Raw genomic sequence first — 23,207 nt, 5'->3', positions numbered from 1 at the left:
TATCCCCATTTCCTTCGGAGGAAGAAGGAATCCGAAGCTCAGAGACCAAAGCGTTTTGCCACAGAGCGAGTGCTGGGAGCCGGGAATCCTTCTCCGCTCTGTCAGTCGTCAAAGCCGGCCTGGACCCCGCCTTCCGTCCCCAATCGCCGTAGCTCTGGAACCGACGAAGCGGAGCGAGAAGCCGTGCGTACCTCCGATGGGAGGAGGGGTCGGGCGGGGGTCGCGGCCCGGCGCTGGCGGGGGTGGGGCGGCGCGGCGTGGCTCGGTCTTGCGGCGGCGGAAGCGGCCTCCTTCGCGGGCGCGCTCCCCGCCCCCGGCCCGCCCCTCGCCAAATATGGCGCTTCCTCCCGGGGGCCCTGCCTGGCGCTTCCTCCCTGCCTGAGGCCCATACAAGGCGCTTCCTTCCCGCCGCGTCTGGCAGGCGGCCCGCAGGCGGCTGTGGGCGGGAGCTCGGCCCTCCCGGTCCGCCCGCGCCCGGGAGCCCGCGGCCAGGGGACTCTGCCAAGGAGGGGGCGGCGGCGGCGGCGGCGGCGGCGGGGCCGGGAACGCGTGGCCTGGCCGGGCTGAGGTAAACGCGGGATAGGCCGACTCGGGCGTCCCCAGAGGGTCTGAGGTTGCCACTCTCCCCACCGGTTTCGTATTTTGTCCCACTTTACCCCCTGATTCTCTGAGCGCCGCCGACTTTGCTGGAGTTTCTCCGGCGGCTGCTGACCCGAGGCCTAAAGCCCACACCTTAGCGTGGTGTGAGGGCCTGGCCTCGCTTGCTGCGCGCCAGCGCGCGCGCATTTTGCTAGTCGGTCTTCGGTATTTCTCTGCTTTCCGTTTCTCGCTCCTTTCTGCCATTATCAACCTGTCCCTTCTGCCTGGAATATCCTTTCTACACCATTGTGGTGGAACTGTGCATCACCCTTACTTGTTTCAGACCTCTGGCCGTCTGGAAGTCCTTCCAACCCCCCACCCATAGGCCTCTTGTGCACCTAACACATCATTTATTGAGACTGTGACTCCATCTTTACATTCCTGGTGCCGGCCTCAGGATGTGAGAGTTGTTATCATATCTGAGCGAGGGGAAGGAGGGAAAGACCCTGTTGTCAGGCTAGCCTTAGTATCTTTCCACCTTGGACAGGGGTCCGCGACTTCAGGTCTAGTCCCAAATATCTTCACCGCTATGCTCCCTGTCAATCTGGACCTTCATGAGCCCCAGAATCCGACATGAATAGTTTGGCTCTTTGTGGAAACTTGGAAGGTTGGAGTGGGGGGAGCCAGAGCTGGGGCAGGTGTACACCTCCAGTGGCACTGAGGTCTGGAGTAGTGCCCACTGGGTGCTTCTACCACCCAGAATGGCCTCCCTTCCTCAGCCTGACACCTTTGGTTTATCCACTGCAGGAAACAGCAACCCCTCCAGGCTCTCCTACAGCGTCTCCAGGGACTTAAACGTGCCTCAGCCACGTGATTACCCTGATCTGCCTGCTGGGAGATGAGCAAAGGTCCGAGAGGGACTAGATCTCAGCAGAGACAGCAGTTCCTGAGCACCCACCCCCGAGCGCTTCCAGAAGTGCAATGCAACATGGACCAGCCTGTGAACATTTGCTCCTCCTCAGGTGAGGCAGGGAGAGAAAAGCTGAGAGCTTGGGAGTAATGAGTCGAGTAAATGCTGGGGAGGGGGTTTTTAGCACTAAGAAGCCTCTGGACTTGATCCAGAATAAAATCACTCATAGACTTCCAGTCTTTGGTTATAGACACACACACACACTGTGAATAAGGTGAAAATAAACGGAATTTTGTCCGTCTCCCTGGCCTCAGATCAGCTGAGTGCCTGTGAGTTGAGTATATGGAGAGGAGATGATCTCTAAGGTCCATGACTGAAGGTTTCTGGGTTAGATTTTTGGAAAAAACTGGGCCTGGGCTGCACACGCAGGCACTAGGTTGCCTCTGGCCTTGTTCCCACCTAAGGCTGCAGGCCCAGAGCAGCCTCTTCTTTCCAGCTATGATGTAGGATTGTGGGTAATGTAGTCCAGTGGCCAGTTTCTCTGTGGTGCTCATTTTTGCCCTCCCCTCCTCTCCTTCTGGAGAAGGCAATGGTAACCCACTCCAGTACTCTCGCCTGGAAAATCCCATGGACGGAGGAGCCTGCTAGGCTGCAGTCCATGGGGTCGCTAAGAGTCAGACGTGACTGAGCGACTTCACTTTCACTTTTCCATTCATGCATTGGAGAGGAAATGGCAACCCATTCCAGTGTTCTTGCCTGGAGAATCCCAGGGATGGGGGAGCCTGGTGGGCTGCCGTCTGTGGGGTTGCACAGAGTCGGACATGACTGAAGCAACTTAGCAGCAGCAGCATCTCCTTCCGGCTGCCAGCTACCACCCCCTTCTGCTTCAGGCTGAGGGCAGGACAAGGTGAGAAGGCGGTGCTTACTCCTTTCAGGGCTGGGAGATCCCCAGCTGGAAACCAGCAAGCTATTTATAGCTGAGCCTAGCAGAGGAGGAAGGCCTGAGAGGCTGGGGAGCTCTAGCAGCTTCCTCTCCAGCTACAGAATTTGCAGGAACCCCAGGCCTCTTCTGGGGAAGCCTTGTGTTCACTTCTGGGTTGACATGGATTTGAGCCTGGAAAAACCCTATGTAGCAGTAGGGTTTCTATGTTGTTCCCTGTCTTGAGAGAGACTGATACTCCAATGGCCCTGGGTCCTAGCTTTCAGGCCTCTCTGTGGTGGGGATATTTGGAACCTGAGTTCCAAATAAGCTGAGACTTTTTGCATAAAAAGCCAATGTGACACCCAATATGACAGTTTCCTGGGATTTCTTTGCACTTTTCTTCTCCTTAACTATATTATTTTCCTGTGCTTACCTCCTAATTCTCTTTTAGGACAGGAACCAAACCTTATCTTACCAATGGCACCAACCCTGTATTTATGCTATAAATGAGTGATCTTGCCCAAAGAAAAGCCAACCCCCTGCAACAGTACTAGGGGTGTGACTTTTGTTCCCCCACCCACCCAATTCTCTGCCAGTGCCCTGTTCTTTTCCTATCAAGCATCAGATCTTTGTTTGACTAGGTCTGCCACTAGATTGGATACTCCTTGTTGACATAGATGATGTCTGCCTTGTTGTCTATTATATTGCTGTTACCTATACAATAAACAGTTGTTGAATGAATGAATGTGAACCTATGATAGCTAATTCTCTAGGTGGAGTGTTTGATACATGCTTCATTGTCACAGTGTTTTACAAATTGGAAAACAGTTTCAGCCATTTACATATCTTTCACCAAGATCTTGATAAGTGGTAGAGCTGTGTTAGGAACTGGTGTATGACTTCGGAGTAGTGCTTAACTGTGGCATGAGACTGCCTGTTTGCTGGCACCCAGTAGAAACCTCTGGCTCCTCAGCAGCCAAATGGGTGAGGTGGGTTAGATGAGATACATAGGCAGACATGGGCAAACTGGCCTGGTCCCGTGATAGAGCTAGTGCAGCCAGCCAGAAGAGCTGCCAGGGAATCTTAAGAATCTTAATGAGAAAGACTTGCTCTGATCTGCCAGAGGCTAAGTCCTGAGGCAGTGACTGTGGGGCCATAGAGAGGCTAGACAAACTCCAAGGTCTGAGCAGCAGTGTTTGGGGGCTCCTTAGCTGTTACCAGGGACCCCCTGACTCTTGAATCCAGTAGATTTTTTTTCAGTCTTCATTTTCCTTTAGTAATTCTCACCAGCATGGACTTGTAAGTGACCATCTGTGTTTTTTTTTTTTTAAATATGGAACGCTTCACGAATTTGCGTGTCATTCTTGCGCAGGGGCCATTCTAATCTTCTCTGTATCGTTCCAATTTTAGTATATGTGCTGCCGAAGCAAGCACTTGTTTGTTTTTTTTTTAAATTTATTTGACTGCATTGTGTTGTGCATCTTAGTTGTGGCGCCCAGGCTTCTCTATAGCCCAGAGCATGTAGGCTCTTTATTTGCAGCATGTGGGCTTAGATGCCCCATGGCATGTGGGATCTTAGTTCCCCAACCAGGGATCAAGTCTGAGGCCCCTGCCTTGAAAGGCAGATTCTTAACCCCTGAACCACCAGGGAAGTCACTGATTATCTCTTCTTGAAGGCTTTTCTTTCATTGCGTACATGTCTTGATGTTCAATGCTCTATTTGGATATTAAATGTTCCAGTACTAGAACTTTGCTGGTGGTCCAGTGGTTAAGAATCTGCCTGCCAATGCAGGGGACATCAAAGGATCCCACATGCTGTGGGGCAACTAGGCCCATGCGCCGGAACTGCCGAGCCCTCACGCCCAGAGCTTGTGCCCTGCAACAAGAGAAGCCACCACACTGAGAAGCCTGACCACCACAACGAAGAATAGTGCCCCCACTTGCCGCAGCTGGAAAAAGCCCCAGCATAGCCAAAAATCTAACAACAACAACAAAAAAACTTCCTATTTAAAAAAAAAATGTCCCAGTACTTCAAGACTCAGCCTCATGCTCTCTTCTCAAACTGCACTGTGCCAGAAGGATCTTTTTGAGAAGCAGATCTGCATTTGTTACCCTTCTACTTAAAACACCTCAGCAGCTTCTCCTATTCCTCAATGAAACTTCAAGGTCTCAGCAAGGCTCTTGAGACTCAGCCTGGACTGCCTGTTCTGGCCTCCCTTCTCACTTCCTCCACCACATTGCCCTTTCATTCTTTGATTCATCCACACTTCTCTCCACCTACCTCCTTAACTGTACTCTTTGCCACCGCCAACATATTCTCACTGCCTGAGATGTTCTTCCTCTTCTTTGCCTAGCTAATATCGCCTGTGCTCAATGAAAGCACCAGTGTCTTCAGAAAAGTTGACGGCCAGGTCAAAATACCCTGTGACAGACACTCAACCTGTGGCCCTCCCTCAGGTGATAATTGCATTTGGGGATTCACATTCACTGGGATAAGGCATTGGAAGCTCAATGGTTGTGTCTCTTTTACTTATGACCGCATTGTAGGGTTTAGCACAATGCTTGGCTGTAGTAGGCTGCAGTTATTAATATTTTATGTGACAAATGAAATAGTTTATTTAACAAAGCATCCTATTAAAACCTTTAAGAAATTGAAAGAGAAGTGAAACAACATGCTCAAAGTCATGCAGCTAGTAAGCAGCAGAGTGGGACCTAGGTACGGCTCCAGTGTCTGTTGCTAACCTCGTGCACAGTGTTTTCCTTCCACCTGTGAAGTATTTTTTGAGAGTAAGAGGAACAGAAGAAGGAAGAAAGTATCTGAGAGACAGAGGGACTCTCTCTCTCTCTCTACTCGAAAATGTAAAGTGGGAGATTAAGAATGAAAGATTACATTTCACCAGAAAAGATAGATGAATGGCTTGTAAACACATGAAAAGATGTTCAGCAGGAAAAAGAAAATCAAAACCAGAATGACACCAGCAATGAACAATCCAAAAAGGAAATTAAGAAAACTGTTCCATTTACAGTAGCATCCAAAATACTAAAGTACCTGGGAGCAAGCTTAACTAAGGATGTAAAAGATTTATACACAGAAAACTGTAAAACACAGTTGAAAGAAATTAAAGAAGACCTAAATAAATGGAAATACATCTTGTGTTTATGGATTAGAAGACTTGATATGTTCAAGATGATAATGCTACCCAAAGCAATTTGGAGATTCAGTGCAATTTCTATCAAAATTCCAATGTCATTGTTTGCAGATATGGAAAAGTTCATCCTCAAATTCATATAGAATTTCAAGGAACCCTCCCAGTACCTTGGTGTGTTCATCACACTGGAAGCTCTCGAACTGCATAATTTAGGGGTTTTTATGGAAGCATCATTATGTAGACATTATTGAGTAAATCATTGGAAATTGGTGATTCGATCTCAAGCCCCTTCCCCCTCTCAGGGTAGGGCTGAATGTTCCAACCCTGTAATCCTATTTTTGTTCATTTGGCAAGCAGCCCACATCTTGAAACTATCTGGGTATCTCATTAGTGTACTAAAGACATTCATCACTCAAGAGATTCCAAGGGTTTTAGAGAAAGTCTTTGCCAAGAATAGGAGACAAAGACCAAATGTATATTGCTTATTATATCACACTACTCAACAATAAAAAGAAATGAACATGCATCTACATGGATGTATGTAAAAAGAATCCATCTAAATGAAGAAAGCTAAGTGAAAGAAACCTGATGTAAAAGACTGCATATTGCACTCTTCCAGTAACATGAAATTTCTAGGAAAGGCAAAACTATTTAGACAGGAAGCAGATCATTGGTTGCCTAGGGTTGGGAGTGAGCAAAGGTTGACTACAGAGGGACACAAGAGACCTTTTTGAGAGGTGGACATTGGATTATGTAATGTTTGCATAACTGTATGAATTCATTTTTAAAAAATCACCGAACTATTCATGCAGTGGGTTGATTTTATAGTTTGTAAGTTATACCTCAATAAAGCTGTTAATAAACAACAAAAATGATAGCAGGTTTTAAAAAGTATTTTAAAATCTGAGTAGTTTCCTGGCCTTTGGGTCAAGTCAGGACCAACACATATGCCTTTCGAAACTCGCCTCTCACCTCTCCAGGCCAACCCTGGCTCACCAGGCAGTTTGGCCACCCCCGGATGAAGTGGAGGTGCCCTCCTCTTATCCTCTAATAGTCTTCACTTTTATTATAATACTTGCTGTCTCCTGCTGGAGGGCAGGGGCAGGGACAGTGACTGTTTCTCACCACTGTGCCCCAGCATCTTGCACAGGTCCCAGGACATAGGAAATGTTTGTAAATACTTGCTGGAGGAAAAGGAGACCAGAGTTAACCTAGGCACAATGTAAGGAATAGAGGTGGCATTGAGCAATGTCTGAGTTTCTGAGGGCCTTTGCTTAGTTCCCCAGGGAGGAAAGAGCCCATTCCGTGTCATCTGTCTCTAGAATCCAAGTTTGACAAGGGTGTGAGGGAGGGCCTTTAGCCTTGAGGACTGAAGTGCAACTCCTCTTCCTCAGGTGACATCCTGTCCTTTTAAAAACAGAGTGCCCCTTTGCAGGCCCTCCAGTGGGGATTGCTATGTGAGGGGGTTGGTTCATCCCAGTCCCCAGGGGAGCCTAGCCTGGGAATGTGCTCAGGTCTGGACAGATATTTAACTTGGGGCAGGCCTTCGAGCATCAAGCCCTGATTTCTCCTTGTTCTCAAGGCTGGCTCCCACCTCCCTTCCTCCATGGAGCAAAATATTCCTAAATCTCGGGTTTACCTCAAAAGATCCTTGCCGTTCCTGCTTGGAGAGCTTCTCTCTGAAGTTTCCACCTTCCTTTTCTGGGTCTCCAGGCTCAGCTGGTAAAGAATTTGCCTGCAATGCAGGAGACTTGGGTTTGATCCCTGGGTTGGGAAGATTCCCTGGAGAAGGGAAAGGCTACCCACTCCAGTATTCTGGCCTGGAGAATTCCATGGGCTATATAGTCCATGGTGTTGCAAAGAGTCGGACACTGACTTTCACTCACTCAGGCTTCCTTGAATATGGGTTTGCCCCCTAAGTTTCCTTTGGGTGAGGATGAAGAATCAAGCAGAAGGGGCTGAGCCCAGGCAGGGTTTCTCACCAGAGTGGAAGAGCCAGAAGTCTGACTGTAAGGGAAACCTAGATGGTGCTAACGTGGAACCCTGGAGGCTGGAGAAGCAAGTTAATCTATACACTCAAGCCAACCCTGACTCACAGGGAAGTGACTTCAAAACTTTTCATAACTCCACCTGGATGGTGGCCACCTTTCCCTTCCCAGCTCTGTCTTTGGCTTCGTGCCACTCCCTTATTCTCCGATTCTCTTTTCTCATCTCTAACAAGGAGAAGGGGCTTAGATGAAGAATAACAAGATCGCACATTTGGTAAGAGCACTGAATTTGGAGCTGTAACAGCTGCTCATGTTGGCTCTCCTCATTTGCTGCATGAGCATGACAGGTTGTTAGGCTGCTCTCTGGGCTTCAACTTTCTTACCCCTTTAATTAGGAGTTTGGGATGGTAAAGTCCAAGCCCCCTGTAAGTGCTGAAATTATGATTCCTTAAGTATTGAAGGGGTGTGGCTGTGGACAAAGGACTAGAGTCTGATGTCACTCTTGTCCTTTCTGTGAATGGGTTGTAGGCTTTAAGGTAGCAGCGTTGCCTTCTTCCCTTCATCCCCAAGGTCGCTCAGTGAAGCAGCACTCAAGGGTCCCCCAAGAAGTCTTGTTCTTCATGCTGTCTCATCTCACTCAGCACTGACCCAACTCCAAAGCTGATTTCATCTCTGAAGTGTTTGACTGACAGAAGCTCCTCTCCTGGCACTGCCTCTGCTCTCTTCCTTCCAATCGGGGCCCAGTTCTTAGGTTCAGCATCCCCAGCCCCTCTGGCTGGGGATTTCTCCTCAGCTGTACACCCTGCAGAATTAACTCTTCTAATGCACTCTCTGCTGCTTAGTCGTTTCAGTTATGTCTGACTCTGTGAGACCCTATGGACTGCAGCCCGCCAGGCTCCTCTGTCCACGGGATCCTCTAGAAGCCGGAGTACTGGAGTGGGTTGCCATGCCCTCCTCTAGGGGATCTTCCCCACCCAGGGATCAAACCTATGTCTCCTATGTTTGACCTTTGAGTCAAACCCAAATTCTGAGTAAAAAGCAAACTTGAATGAAGGGTCAAACTAAAGTTGTGTTCTAGATACTTTGTGAATCAATTGGAACCTAAACATTCATTATATTACACTCTTTCTATAATGGATGTTCATGATGACCTTAAAACGTTAGTTAAATGATGCTTTTAGGTTTTTCTTCCCTATTTCTGAAATTTCAAAAATTTTCTTAATGAACATCTTATTTTAAACCTCTTGCTACATCAGTGTATATTTCCTATGAGAAAGAGTATAATCTTACATAACCACATATAGTTATCAAGTCAGGAGATCAGAAGCATTGATACAACATTTTATCCATTGTCCACATTCCAGTTTCATTAATTGCCCTCTGACAGCATATTTTTTTAAGAGCAGGGGCCAATGCCCTAGTGTCTGAGAAATTCCACTATGTGTATACATTCTTCTTTGAAGATGCTGGATCAATTACAGGGATCCTCTAGAGTCCAAGGGAACTTCTTTTATCCATTCTCAACTGTGGCTGTGACCGAGCTGTCAGAACATGTATGTTCCGAGGGAAGGACATAACTGCCAACTGAATGTCTTCCAGATGCAATCCAAATTGTTGGTTGTCTCTGAAAGCAGAGGTTGATGAGGTGAATTGACTGGTCGTCTTAGCAGTAGCAACACCTGTTCTCTCTTCTTGAGCGAAGAATGACCTGTATTTGCATTGGCTTTGGAACCAAATGGGCAGATATACAACAGAATGAGGCACATTGTTTTTCTAAGGATTAAATGAGAGAACGCACGTGACATGGCATTTTGCCTGGTACATGGTAACTGTCCAACAAATGTTAGTGAGTGTAGTTATTTTTCAGATGGGCCACTCAAAGCCCTGGTTATCCTCCCTGTTCACTCATCCCTGCTTCCTTTGGTAGTTTGCCTTATCCATATAGCCAAATTTTAAAGTTAAACAAGCTGTCCCAGGAATCTTAATGCTTGTCAGAGATCTCCCCACCGGAAGCAACTTTCTTCCACAACCAGTATCCTTAACTCTAGCACCACCTTGTGGTTTCCAGTGCAAATTCACCCAGGCCACTTGTAGAGGACCAAAGTTGGTACAGGTGTGATCATCTCCCAGCTGAGTTGCTAAGTGCCACTGTGTATTTCACGTGCCTCATTGCATTTAATCCTTACCACAGTCTGTAGGGAGCAGACACAGTTACAGGTAGGGAAACTGCTGCTCAGACACATGGCCAAATGTGTCTCTATTCATCAGATGTCAGATCTCCTGCTCACTATTATATCCTGATAGCTTTACAGTTGGAAAGGCTCTTTGAGATTCAGACTCATCCTTACACTGATACAGAACTGCGAGATAGAAAAGGATTTATGTGAAGTCATAAATTCAACAAATGGCAGAGATGTTTGCCTAAAGAGCTGATTCTTTGTCCTGGGCTCTTGACTAAGCCCCAGGGTGAGCTTACCAAGCAATTTGACTCTACCCAAAACAGAGTTCTCAGACATGTTTGGAGTTGACTGTCAAAGAGAACCCTGGAGATAAACTGTTTCCACATATACTTCTAGTGCCAGTTATTTGGCCCACATTCTCAATAACTTTGGCGCCCATTACTTCCACACCTCTTGGTCGGTCAGTTCCTGTGTCCCTGGGAGGCACAGTCCCATCAGGGTGGACTTGGCAGGTAGGAGTCCCAGCAGGCACACACTCAAATTGGCAACAAGGGAGAAGCTGGCATGAAGCTTACATTCCATCTTGGCATTCAGCCCTGAATACACTATGTCTGTCTGGGAGCACCATGGCATGAGAACTGGAGCCAGGGAACAAAAGATGGCAAGTGCTGCAGGCCCAGACAGGCAAGCACAACAGCCCACATAACCGGCACTACTGTGCTGCCTTCTAACTTTTGACTTCAAACAGCAGCTAGGGGTAGAAAAAACTACCTCTGCCATGCATGGGCATGTCTGCCTCTTCCCATAGGGTGACTGGGTTTCATCAAGGCTGTCATCTAAATCAGATGAGAAACTGGACAAAATTATGCTGAAAAAGCAAAGTGACAGAAGATATTCCCTTACTGGTCAGTTTTGTTAATACTTCTTAAATCTGGACAAAGAAAATCACGTACCACCTTGGTACTTCAACTAGGTTTTCTAAACTACTAAATAGGAGCTCCACTTTTGGGAAAAGCAAATGAAACAAGAATCCTCTTCTGTTTTAACACATCCTAGAAGCCCTGTTCCATTGAGCCAGCCTCTGACTTGCCCTTGAATGAAGTTGCTGCTCTTCCACAGGTACCAGGTGTGCAAGATCAGAGCAGGGGAGGCTTAGTTTCCACCTTTCCATCTGGATCATGCTGTTGACTCAAAGGCAACCACATGTAGAAAGAGAAAGAGAATCAGTTTTGGAATTAAGCCTGGCATAAAGGTTTGCCACTGAAGAGCTGCTACTTAAACCTCTTTCAGCCTGTTTTTAAAAGTGCCATCTATCTCCATAGAATGTTAACAAGGGTAACCCCCCCCCCCCTTTTTTTTTTAAAAAGGGCAGGTTTCCCTTTGGCTTGCACAGGGAAGAGAGTAAGGTACAAATTAGTTTGGCCCATCAACTGGAACCTCTTTCTCTGGTGTTAACACTGGGATCATGGCCTTTTGCATATATCCTTCCATAGGAAAATGTAGCAGAAGACAACTAAATCACTAAATCTATGGCTGAAGAGTAACTATGAGGAAATTGCACATGCTTTGGAGAGCTCACTCACACTGTCTCCACGGCTCAGACCTTTCTTAGAACAGTCCTAAAGAATCTCAAGCACACAAAGTATATTCTTAAATATGGTTTAATACTCTTCTCCATTTCTGTACATCACAACACCAAGATTTTGCTGTTTAGGATCTCTCTGTAGAGGCTATAGAGAATGCAAAGGCTACGGTTTTCACCCCCTCATATTTATGTGTTTGTATTGTGTAAGTGTAATACATATCAGTATATATTGATACACACATCAATATATAATGCAATATATATCACTGAAGAGAACACATTGATTAAAGAAATACAAAAATTTGGCATCATTTCCAAACTTAAATAGTAAAAATAAAAACTACAAAAGGAGCTGCATACCCTAAATGTATCATGTGAAACAACAAGCATATTCAAAAATGTAAATTTACATCCAATTTCTCTGATCTTGTCATATATCACATTAGACCCATTTACAATGGCAAAACCCTAAGGTACTGCTATGAAGAGAGCAAGTTTGCTCGCTCTTGGGTGTTCTGCAAACAAACAGCAGAGCCCAAAGAAAAAGCCTGTTCTGGTGAAGCCTCCCGCATTGGTGAATACCAAAGAATTGACTCTTGTTACTGGGGGTTGAGACATCAGGTTATACATCAACAGACAGTCATTTGGACCTCAGAGTACAGTGTTGAGAACCAGAAGCTTTACATTTAAGACACACTCCCTTCATTCAAGTGAAACAGGATTACTGGAACGATAGGCAGGTCTGCAACCTGGGAACAAGGAGCTGGTTCAGACCAATAAAGCTACGAGTGACTGAGTCAAGTCAGTGAAGAACAGCAGTCAGGCACTAAAGTGTTTAAAGTACCCAATTTGAAAACCAAATGCACCCCACTACCCTAGCAGTGTGGGGGGATACCAATCGACTTTTAAAACCTTTGGTCCTTCAAAGTCCATTTGGTATACTTTTTTCAATTGCTACCACTGGGCACGTCCTATACACTTTGTTCACTGTCACCACCTCAGGCACCCTGTCTGTGACCTTGCATGTTAGCTGGGGTCAAGTCTGATTTACAACCCAGCTGTGAAGCCTAAGCTTCAAGTTTTCAGGCCCACTTTTGGGTCCAACATGGTTAAGTCCTTGGTGCCAGAAGCTGTGTCCCCATCCCTTCCCACCCCTGCCCTTCCCACCCTCCTCCCATAATTTCTATGAGAGGTGCTTGTAAGTCCCATATTTCAAACAGATGCTCCAACCCCACCAGGAGGTCAGGGGTTTACAATTACATGCACAGTCATACATGTCTCGTCTGTCGTTCCTGTGAAAAACCTTGCAGTTCATTTTTAAAAAATCAAAACATTCACATAATCTCATGCCATCCAACACAAGGAAAACACGACCACCTCCCTTTTGCAAGGACAGACCCAAGCAAAATAAAATATTTAAATGTCTTTGCTTCCACTTAAATTGCATGTTTTATTTCTCCCAATTCCAGCAATAGCATAGAAGTCCCATCATATCCATCCCAAACTGGTTTCTAGTATGCAAGATTATGTGAACCCTTGTCAAAGCAGTTGATGCTAAGGGCTCCCAAACCCTGGGCGCAAAATGCGCCTGCAGAACAGATGGAAGGAAACAGCAGTGGCCCAAATGCTTCATGTGTCAGTTTATCTTTGCAATGCAACCTGCATCCTTGAAACTGACGGCCTGGAGGGGAGGGGTAGTGAGGGAGTGAAGCTGAAATTGCCTATTAGCTCACTCTTTCAACATTAAACAGAGACCGAGAGAAATGGTTCCAACATTTCACCACATATATTTCTTCTTATGCAGTCTAAGCTGAGAATGCCATGTAAATGGGTCACTGCGAAATGCAGCAATTTAATTTTTCTCCAATCAAAATAAGAAACAAACCAGTATGATCTCATTTCTATTAACTTTTGAAGGTTTACAGCAGTTAAAGTATTTTTGCTTCTATGTATGAAGGTTAAAAAAATCTTTTTTTTTTTCCATAAAATACAAGAGCAACCAATTTCACCATCAAGTAAAAGTAAAAACTGGGATTCTTTTTTAAATTAGTCCAAAGTGGCATTTAGGAACTTAGTTGTAGGCTGCTGCGCTGACACCATGACAAACCAAAGTGTAGGGTTGGGTCTGGTTTTGTTTCGGTTTTCTTTTCAATATCCAATGCTCATGGATTAAGTTCTGGAAATGTTCCAATTGTAAGGCAGGGATCTGTTTGGATTCCACCACGGGTATGCTCCTTGGGTTGGATGCTGGAGGGTGAGGCACGTTTTGCCGGACCCATGTCGACTACCTAGTAGTCATCAAGGTCAAAAAATTCATCATCTCCTCCTTGGTATTCCATTCCCTGGAAATCTACTCGGTACCGCAAGATACCTATGGGAACAAACAAACAAACAAACAATAGCTGTGGTTGTCAAAACTGGAGGGTGGGGAGCAATCCCCTTGCAGAATTATAGCAAGGGGAGATGATATATGAGCACACCTCTCTGGAAGTAATGATATTTTTGGGATACAAAGGAAAGCTTGTGGCTGAGACCCTGGCATTCAGTTTTCTGATTTGCTACTCACCTCCAATTCCACCAAATCCTTTGACAAACTGGGATCCTTCTTGTGACTTATCTGTGACAATTTCCAAAGTAGCTCCAAATTTTTTATAGTTGTTGGCAAACCACTCCAGAAGGGGCATGCTCTCAATCAGCTCATGTTCTTGTCCTGTCTGCAGGGGCAGCCATGAGATACAGAAACAGCGAGATTAGGATATATCAAGACATGGATACTTGCTACCCTGCCTGCCATTCTCCCTCTTCCTCTCAGATCTATGGTGTGTTAAACTGTAAGCAAATTATGGGTTCTGGCAACATAAATGCAACAGCACAGAAATTCTGATTATTTCAAACAACATTCCTCCCCAGGCTCTAGCATCAGTAATGAAATGTTAACACACACTTGGCAGTTTTTCAATTTATGGTTCCTCCCATTGTCTTGAGAAGTCAGGCTGTTACAGTGTCTCTAGACAATACTCATTCAATAGCTAAGAGACAAGCCAAAACTGCTTTTTGGAGGAGCCTTTTAAAAACCAAAGTTGTCCAACTCAGAATTTGAAGATGCTACCAATTAAAAGGGACCTGTGTTGAGCAAGTAAACTTTTTTAAACTTAAAAAAAAAAAAACAAAAACACAACAAAAAAAAGAACCAGGGTAACCATCACCTGGCCTCCTTCCTTGGAATCAGACTATTACGTGGCACATGGGAGTGGACCACCTCCTGGTACTCCCACTGCCAACAAGCAGAGGTCTGGTTTCCCGAGGCTGATGCTACTCTATGCTGCCAGTGCTCTAACATACGGATTTATGTTTCCTTGCATGTATCATCAAAGCACATAAACAATCACATACCTCTTTGTCTGTAAAATGAGACTTATCCTTCTCTTGTTCTGGAGTTAGATAGAGAATTTTCTCCTCTGCAGTATTGGGGGAAAAAAGATGTGTTAACCTGCTTCTCAGATACCAATAGGTTTAAGTTCCATGAGATGAAAATTAGGTTAGATGAAAGGACTCCTGAACTGATTCTATCAACCTTCTTTTCATAAGCACATTAGTCAGTATGCAGTGAATGAATGTCTACCAGGTATACTGGTCCTATCATAAGGAAACATCAAAGACATTTAAGATACAGCCCTTATCCTCAAAAAATCTTAGGCAGACATTTATCAGTTCGATCGGGTACAGGCTGGGAGTGGGGAACAAGGTACACATCTGCCTTTTAATTGCTCCTGAAATCAGCCACCTTGTCCAGTCTCCACCCCAGGCTTCTTGAATACACAGGTTAGTAACAAATGGAAACTTCATTTACTAATTATCATACCTTCTGTGCCTTGGCAATGAAGAACATATCTCATGATATCCAGATTTTCATAGACTATTAGAATCTCTACAGCTCCCATTTCTAAAGCCTTTAGTGTATCTTCAACTCCGAAACAGTACTTGCCCGTGTCCTGGCTTATTTCATCGAAGTATCGCCCTGTGGTTAGGGACAGGTCAGTAAGAATGTATATTAATGTTTCTTTTTGTACACATACACCTTCTTACTCAAAATCAGAGAAAGAGAAAAAGTCAACTTAAAAACAACTGCCAAAAGTTAGTGAAAAATCACACCACTAGTCGAGGCTCCAGAAATTGAGTCTCAAGAGGTACCAGTTGGGCCAAGTACATAATCATTTGGAAATGTGCATGTATCAAATTGGAAACACAGCCAAACAATGGCCCTGTTAATCTTTAATTTGAGCTTTTGAATTATTTATTGCTCTAAAACAAAAGATAATATGGGAAATTTGACTGAAGTTTGGTTCCTACTGCCAAAGGGTAAAAACAGTAAGAAAGATAAACATTTATTATTAATATCAGATGTGACAACTAAAGGATGATTTAAATTAATGATTCCATCGAGAAGGATTTTAATAAAAATGCTAAACCTTCCTCTTTCACCCTTCTCAGTCTTGTTTTGTACATACACACATACAAAAACTTTTCACAGTAAAGAAGCTGTATTTCACTGATACCTATTAATTTCTTCTCTTGAATGAACTTCACGTTGGAGAGGACTTCAGTAGATAATTCAATAGCTTGATTGAATCCATTTTCACCACCATAAGATATATCAACTAATTTTAAAACTTTTGATTGCAACCTCTAACACAAAATAAAAAGAAAAAGCACATCATTAGTACTTCAAAACACCCTTACCAAGAACCATGACCTCTTAATGGCATGCAAAACTAGCCAGTGAAACATCAAGAGGAAGAATATGGGGGAAGGTGCCCAATTTATTCATGAACAGGTCTCATGAAGATCACCTCCCCAGCCAACTGTATTGCATATCCTATTAGACTTATAAAACCAGCTCCTAGTTTCTTTGAAATCAAACTTCAATTTAAAGCCAATTATGGCAACCTACTAAAACCAGGGGCCAACATAGGGCCAAGAAAGATTCCATCCCAAAATGGCTGATTTCAAAAGAAAATAAGTCCAGACATAGTAGGGGAATATCTCCTAATATTACTAATAATACACACAAAATTTTGCCAACTCAGAGATTTTTAACATGGAATTTATCACTGTAAAAGAAAGAGATGTGCATGTCCCAGCACTCAGAGAACTCAACTACTCCCACCAAGAAACTTACATAATGGAGCATCTACTTCTCACTTACCTGATCAAACATATCAGATTGACTTAGTTCAGTTTTAAAGTCAGCTGATCCAGCTAAAACGAGACCAGCCACATTCACCTTGTCCCCAGAAATAAACAGCTGCACAGCAGTCTCAGCTACTTTTCGAACATAGTTATGTCGCTTTTCCATTCTTAAACGGGCAAAACGCAAGGCTGACTGACCTCCTCTACCTTTGACAAAAAAAGTGATGAGAGAAAAAGGCATTTATTAAGTATATGATACCTTGCTAATTAAAAAGTAATTATATAACCATGCTATTTCCCAAGGAAAGGAGAAAATCACTATTCCTTTCAGAATAAAATTGCTTTTAGTGAGTGAACACTAATTCTGTAGTCAAAAGAGTCACAAGTAACAATGCTTCTCCCATCACCTGAGTTTACTTCCCCTTATTACACAATTTGCTTCCTTAATGCTGGACACAAAGCAAAAGTATTCATGTTCTCTTCCTAGATTACCATGTTTCTTTGGGAGATCCACAGTGAATTTGTGCAGGACTTCTCTTGTATTTCCTTGGAGTGTGCCAAAAAGTGCACCACTACCATCTATTACAATGAAGCCAAACTTGCTATCATCTGAAAGTAGTGCTGTAAGAGCCTGAAAAGCAAACACAGGTACCACACCGTAAGTCTCAAAGCTTTGCAAAGTTAAGACAAAATTCCAAAGGGACATATACAAGCCCTTTCCACTCAGAACGGTATGGAGTACTACAGAAAAACCATTTCACGGAGTAATTTAAAGGCTTCAGCTATAAATATGTAATTCATATAGACAAATCTGAACCTGATGCAGGAGAAAACCAACAATATCAACGTGAAGCCTTTTTACAAAGCTGACCTAGGCACAGGAACCCAAAACGAATACAGAGTTATAGGGATCAAATTCTTCCTAGGTTGTTTTTAGACTGATGGTGGTCTAGGGAACATAACATTCAAAGTCTAACCTCCAAAATTTGACTTGCTGTTACCATTAATAACCCCAGCATTAATAGGCAGTATTCACTATGGCTAATAAGAATCTTTTGCAAATCAATTCTAGAACAGGCGTACTCACTGAGGATAAAACCCAGAAATCGTCTATAAAAAGATCCAGTTTTGAAATGTTTCATTTAATTATGTCTTGAGTAACATTAATGACATCAATATCTAAAATTCAATTTTAAAGGTACTATAGGTAATAATTGTGAATTTTTATGAGAAAATCCTTCTGGGTTAGTATTGTATCATTCTATTTCTGCCTCCTGAAAGATCAGATCTTTAAATAGTTCTGGGACCCATATAGATGGGCAAGAGTTGGCGTCTATAGACATGGTAGGTGACTAATTACTAGGTGGCAGCCTCTATAGAGCTAAGAATTATTACCCATACCATTTAACTGAGGAAGAAAACAGCTCTTCACGAACTGACTGGAAAGCAGATTGATCACCAAGAATCACCCTTTAACCAAAGCATACTTGATAATTAGCATTAAGATATGAATATTGCCCATGTTAAAAATTTTGCCTTAAGACTCTGTCTTCCAATGCAGGGGGGTACAGATTTGATTCCTGGTCAGGGAACTAAGATCCCACATGCCACAGAGTGGGGCCAAAATCAGGGAATAGACTTATCCCTCATAATAAGAATATATAAATATCCCGATTAAACACAACTTCAGTTGTGCACTTCAGTATACCACATGTGTATGTAGTTTTTGATATACTAGTTAGAGCCAAAACAAAGCTAGTTAAGATGAAATGGTATTCTGGAAAAAGAGTTAAGCTAACTTAGGTAAGTAAGGTAAAACTAGATAACATGAGTATCATGTACTATTTAAATCAAGAAGACTCAAAATCTGCTTTCATCAAAGCAGATACAGTTAACTGGAAGAGGGTGGCAAACTGCCTCCCCAATGGAACTTTTGCCAGAAGGAGGCTGTGACAGCCAAGAGAAAAGTCCGTCTCCACCATCTCTGCAATCACTCAAGATCTGACTGGAACTGAACTTCCCGTCAAGTTAGCAGAATCATCGATTGTAAACTGTGTCAACAAATGTCAGTTCTAATTCCACTATAGAGGTTTCCCCCTATGTTGATGAAAGGCAAGAGACTGAACTAGAAGCCAGCTGTGAATTCTTGATTGTTCTACTGTTGACTGATTTAGGTCACTCTAATGAGGTTTCCTTTCTACCCTTAATGTTCATCATATTATGACAGTTCTGTCACTCAAAAGTTTTTTTTTTTTTAATGGATGGGGGGAAAAAGCTCTTATGGTCCTGACTACTGAAGATTTTTATAATTTGTGAGCTGAAACTAAGAGTGCAAGAAATATATTTAAGTATCATGGATACATAAGGAGACCTAGAGATCAGGTAGTCATTTATTTCTCTGCTTCTAATTAGTTCTTCAAACTCAGCTTAGCACTTTCCTCAAACATGCTGAATATTCATGTCATTCATTGTCATAATAATGAAAAAAAAATTTTTTTTTAAAAAAAGAAGAACCAGCCTTATAAAATGGAAGTTATTTGGAAAACAGCCTGGCGATTGTTGAATTGGTTAAACATAATTACTATATGACCCAGAAATTCCACTTCTAGCTTGTATACCTGGCCCCCCAGTAAAAACATAGGGACATACAAAACCTTGTACATGTATGTTCAAAGCAGTATTATTCATAACAGCCAAATAGTGGAAATGACAATTTCACCAAATGATGTTATTAAGTGAAATGTGGCATATCCATTAATAGATAAAATGTGGAAAATAGTATTTGGTAATAAAAAAGGAATGATGCATAATACATACCACAAAATGGATGAACCTTGAAAACACGCTAAGTAAAAGGAACAAGCCACAAAAGGCACAGAAAAACAGATCAGGGGTAGCCTATAGCTGAAAGACCTTGGGGTATGGCGGCAGGGACGAGGAAGGCCTGGGAGTGAGTGCTAATAGGTATGGTGGATTTCTTTTAGGGTAACAAAAACATTCTGTTTTAACTTCTTACCTCTGTGTGGAATTTGTTGTCACACAAATACAATGATGTATTAATTGGTTTGAAAGGTTCAAAGTCAATGTTGACTTTCTTTTCCTTTCCTTCTTCTGTTACAATTGTACCACAGTAAACAACCAGGCCATTTGGAGGTACTGCAAAGAACAAACAATTTCTCTACTTATATACACACCTAATTTTCCTCAATTAATAGGAAATGTTCCCACAGCCCACTGGTCCTGTCCCTTTAAATCATAATTTACATAAAGTAGAAATACCTGTAAATTTCTCAGGCAGATTTCTCTTCCTAATTTTGAAACTTGAGATGTTTTCAAAAGGATTTATTATTTTAAGTATAGTACATACTACTTAACTTTCAAAAAATAACTTAGGGAAAAAAAAAAAAACCAAAGAAACACAGCTCATGTCTGGGTAAGAAAGCACTTGTGACCAAAAGCATCACAACAGAATCAAAGTGGAAAATACAGCCAAGACAAAGTAGAGGAGGTAAATTGGTCAAGCTCCAGATTACCTTTGTTATAAAGTTTGAGTCTTTGTTGTACAGATGTAATGGCTCCCAGGACTGAAAGGCGGTTTACTCGTGACTTAATGTTAGATGCAGTTCCAAACTCATCTGCTAACATTTTTGCCACTCGTGAAATCTGGTCTTTGGGAGGAATGATCAACGATATCATGCTTGTGCCATTGCTGTGGAAGAATAGCATTAGAGGTTTAAGTACTACATAAGTAAAGAATTATCACTAGTAAATGGAGTTAAAAGTGAGATACCCCTAATATAGGAAAAATAAATCACTCTAAAAGTGACCATGAAGGTAGGGGCTATACCTCTGTAATTAGACTGTACCCAGAGCTAGAATAGTGTTCAAAATATGGTAGGTATATCAACCTTCAACAAAGAGGCAAGAACATACAACGGAGTGAAGACAGTCTATCTTCAGCAAGTGGTGTTGGGAAAGTTGGACAGCGCATTTAAATCAATGAAGACACACCCTCACACCATACACAAAAATAAACTCAATGCTTTAAAGACTTTAAGACATGACACCATAAAACTCCTGGAAGAGAACACGGGCAAATCGTACCTGTGTTTTCTTAGGTCTGTCTCCCAAGGCGACAGAAATGAAAACAACAATAAACAAATGGGACCTAATCAAATCTATAAACTTTCACACAGCAAAGAAACCATAAACGAAACAAAAAGACAACATACTGAATGGGAGAAAATACCTGCAAATGATGTGACCAACAACAGCTTAATTTCCAAAACATACAAACAGCTCATACAACTAACTCGAACAAAAAACAAACACTACCAAAAAATGGGCAGAAGACATTTCATGAAAGGATGCTCAACATTGCTAATTATCACAGAAATGCACATAAAAATTACAAGGTATCACTTCCTATCAGCCAGGATGGTCATCATCAAAAAGTCTACAAATAACAAATGCTGGAGAGGTTGTGGAGAAAAGGGAACCCTTCTACACCATAGGTGGGAGGGTGTTGGTAAATTGGTGCAGCCACTGTGGAAAACAGTATGAAGGTTGCTTAAAAAACTACACACACACACACACACACACAGTCATAAAAAGAATGAAATAATCCCATTTGTAGAAAGAAAAAAGACATCCCATCACTTAATGTGGAATCTAAAATATGACACAAACTTATTTACAAAACAAACACTCATACAGGAAAAAAACTTATGGTTACCAACGAAGAAAGGGGTTGGAGGAAGGCATAAATTAGGAGTTTGAGATTAACAGATACAAACTACTATATACAAAGTATCAACAGATAAGCAACAAGGTCCTACTGTACAGTACAGGCAACTATATTCAACATCCAGTAATAAACCATAATGCAAAATAATATGAAAAAGAATATATATACACACACATATAACTATCACTGAATGTATATGCTGCTGCTAAGTCACTTCCATCGTGTCTGACTCTGTGCAACCCCATAAACAGCAGCCCACCAGGCTCCTCCATCCACAGGACTCCCCAGGCAATACTGGATTGGGTTGCCGTTTCCTTCTCCAGAATGTATATACAATGTATATACAATCAACTATACTTCAATTTAAAAAGAATATGACAGGTGTTTAATTATTTGAATTAATACTAGCTTTAGCTATATGTAAAGACAAAAAGCACTTTAAGGAGTACTTGGGAAACACCTCATTCACCAAGGAATGAAGGGAGAAGCTTTGGTAAGGGTGTGACAACAAGACTGGAATTTAACCTTGAGTCCAAGGCAGAGAGGCTTAGAATCTGGTGGTTCTTCAGAGGAAGATGCAATAATAGGATGGTGCAACAAGTCTTCCCAAAGTCTAGATGAAATACCAGTTTAATATCCTGGTCCCCTCCTTCAAAATTCCAGGCTCATCACAAAAACTTAGAATCACTAATTCAGCACCCTAAGTATCCTGATAATGAGAAACAAGAGTCTTGGATTCACATAAATATCCCAGTTAGGAAATCTCTGTCACACACACACCTTTCTCTAAATAAGTGTACCTCTAAATGTATTTTACATATTAATCACTTTTGAGTTTGATTAAAGAGAGAAATGCATAGTCTGATTACCTCCGGGTAACCAAGCAAATTGAAGTTTGTGCAACTAAAAACCAGGACAAAACCCTAACTTATGGAGGCTACACCCCCAAGGCTTTGTCACATGGGAGCTTCCTTTTGAACAGCTATCAACCCCTCTAACCTTAATGCTGATGCCAACAACATATCTTTTTAACCCAGACATTCTCAAGACTTATTATTAGCATCACTAGTTAAGAAATATTTCAATATTCATTTTCTTTGAAGAAAATATAAAAAAATTATCAAAATATAGCAATTCACTAATCATTAATCAAAACACAAACCCACTTCACACCCAATAAGATGGCCACTATTAAAAAAAAAGTGTTACAAAAAAAAAAAAAGTGTTGGCAGGAGGCAGAGATATGGAACCCATATGCATTGCTGGTGATAATGTTAGATGGTATATAACCATTATGAATAACAACATGGCAGTTCCTCAGAAAGTTAAAGTTATCATAACTCAGCCATTCCACCCCTAGGTGTATGCTCAAGAGAAGTAAAACTATATGTACACACAAAAACTTGTGTTCACCAAAGGCACTGTTCATAATAGTTAAAAAGTAGGAAAAAAACCCCACGTCCAACTGATGAATGGATAAACGAAATGTGGTATATATCCAAACAATGGAATTATTCAGTAATAAAAAAAAAATAGAGTGCTAGTACATTATTTCCTTTAAGGTTTCTTAATCTGCTAGCTTACAAGAAAAGCCAAAGGATTTTACTGAGAAGTGCTAATTTGTGTTTACCATTAGTAAAAATAAGTTAAAAAAACTACATAAAACAAGTAACAATATGAACAGAATTATAAGTATAACAAACATATACATGGGACATTACAAGTCCCAAATGTGCCCTGACCAAATCTAATGGCTGGCTTTCTAATATCTATCATTATATATTGATCCAATTTCATATACCCAGACAAAACCCTAACTGAAAGATACACACACCCCTATGTTCATAGCAGCACTATTCACAATAGCCAAGACCTGGAAACAACCTAAACGTCCATCAAAAGATGAATGAATAAAGAAGACATATACATGCAGTACATACATACAATGAGTACTACT

The 23,207-nt window shown here is 42.4% G+C and overlaps 1 protein-coding gene, 1 long non-coding RNA gene and 1 other non-coding gene across 4 annotated transcripts in view; 1 reads left to right on the top strand and 2 right to left on the bottom strand.

The window, feature by feature from the left end:
- Positions 1 to 350: 350 nt before the first annotated feature.
- Positions 351 to 15,351, top strand: LOC122439866. The gene is made up of 3 exons (XR_006269006.1): positions 351 to 568; positions 1,387 to 1,601; positions 14,034 to 15,351. It is a non-coding gene; the product is annotated as an uncharacterized LOC122439866 (long non-coding RNA).
- LOC122441073 lies at positions 3,739 to 3,845 on the bottom strand. The gene has a single exon (XR_006269217.1). It is a non-coding gene; the product is annotated as a U6 spliceosomal RNA (small nuclear RNA).
- Positions 11,374 to 23,207, bottom strand: part of ETF1 (eukaryotic translation termination factor 1) — a 26,076-nt gene continuing 14,242 nt past the window's right edge. For both annotated transcript variants that reach the window (XM_043465388.1, XM_043465389.1), the window contains 9 exons: positions 20,037 to 20,212; positions 19,520 to 19,659; positions 16,996 to 17,134; positions 16,520 to 16,710; positions 15,870 to 15,999; positions 15,176 to 15,331; positions 14,707 to 14,771; positions 13,880 to 14,027; positions 11,374 to 13,684 (listed from right to left, as the gene is read on the bottom strand). In XM_043465388.1, the coding sequence (XP_043321323.1) occupies positions 13,602 to 13,684; positions 13,880 to 14,027; positions 14,707 to 14,771; positions 15,176 to 15,331; positions 15,870 to 15,999; positions 16,520 to 16,710; positions 16,996 to 17,134; positions 19,520 to 19,659; positions 20,037 to 20,212 (1,228 nt within the window). In that variant the 3' untranslated portion in view covers positions 11,374 to 13,601. The remainder of the gene's footprint in view (positions 13,685 to 13,879; positions 14,028 to 14,706; positions 14,772 to 15,175; positions 15,332 to 15,869; positions 16,000 to 16,519; positions 16,711 to 16,995; positions 17,135 to 19,519; positions 19,660 to 20,036; positions 20,213 to 23,207) is intronic.

Source organism: Cervus canadensis, chromosome 4, assembly GCF_019320065.1.
Source record: "Cervus canadensis isolate Bull #8, Minnesota chromosome 4, ASM1932006v1, whole genome shotgun sequence".
NCBI lineage: Eukaryota > Metazoa > Chordata > Mammalia > Artiodactyla > Cervidae > Cervus > Cervus canadensis.
Note: the sequence above shows the minus strand (reverse complement) of the source record. Positions and strands in the feature narration are given on the sequence as shown.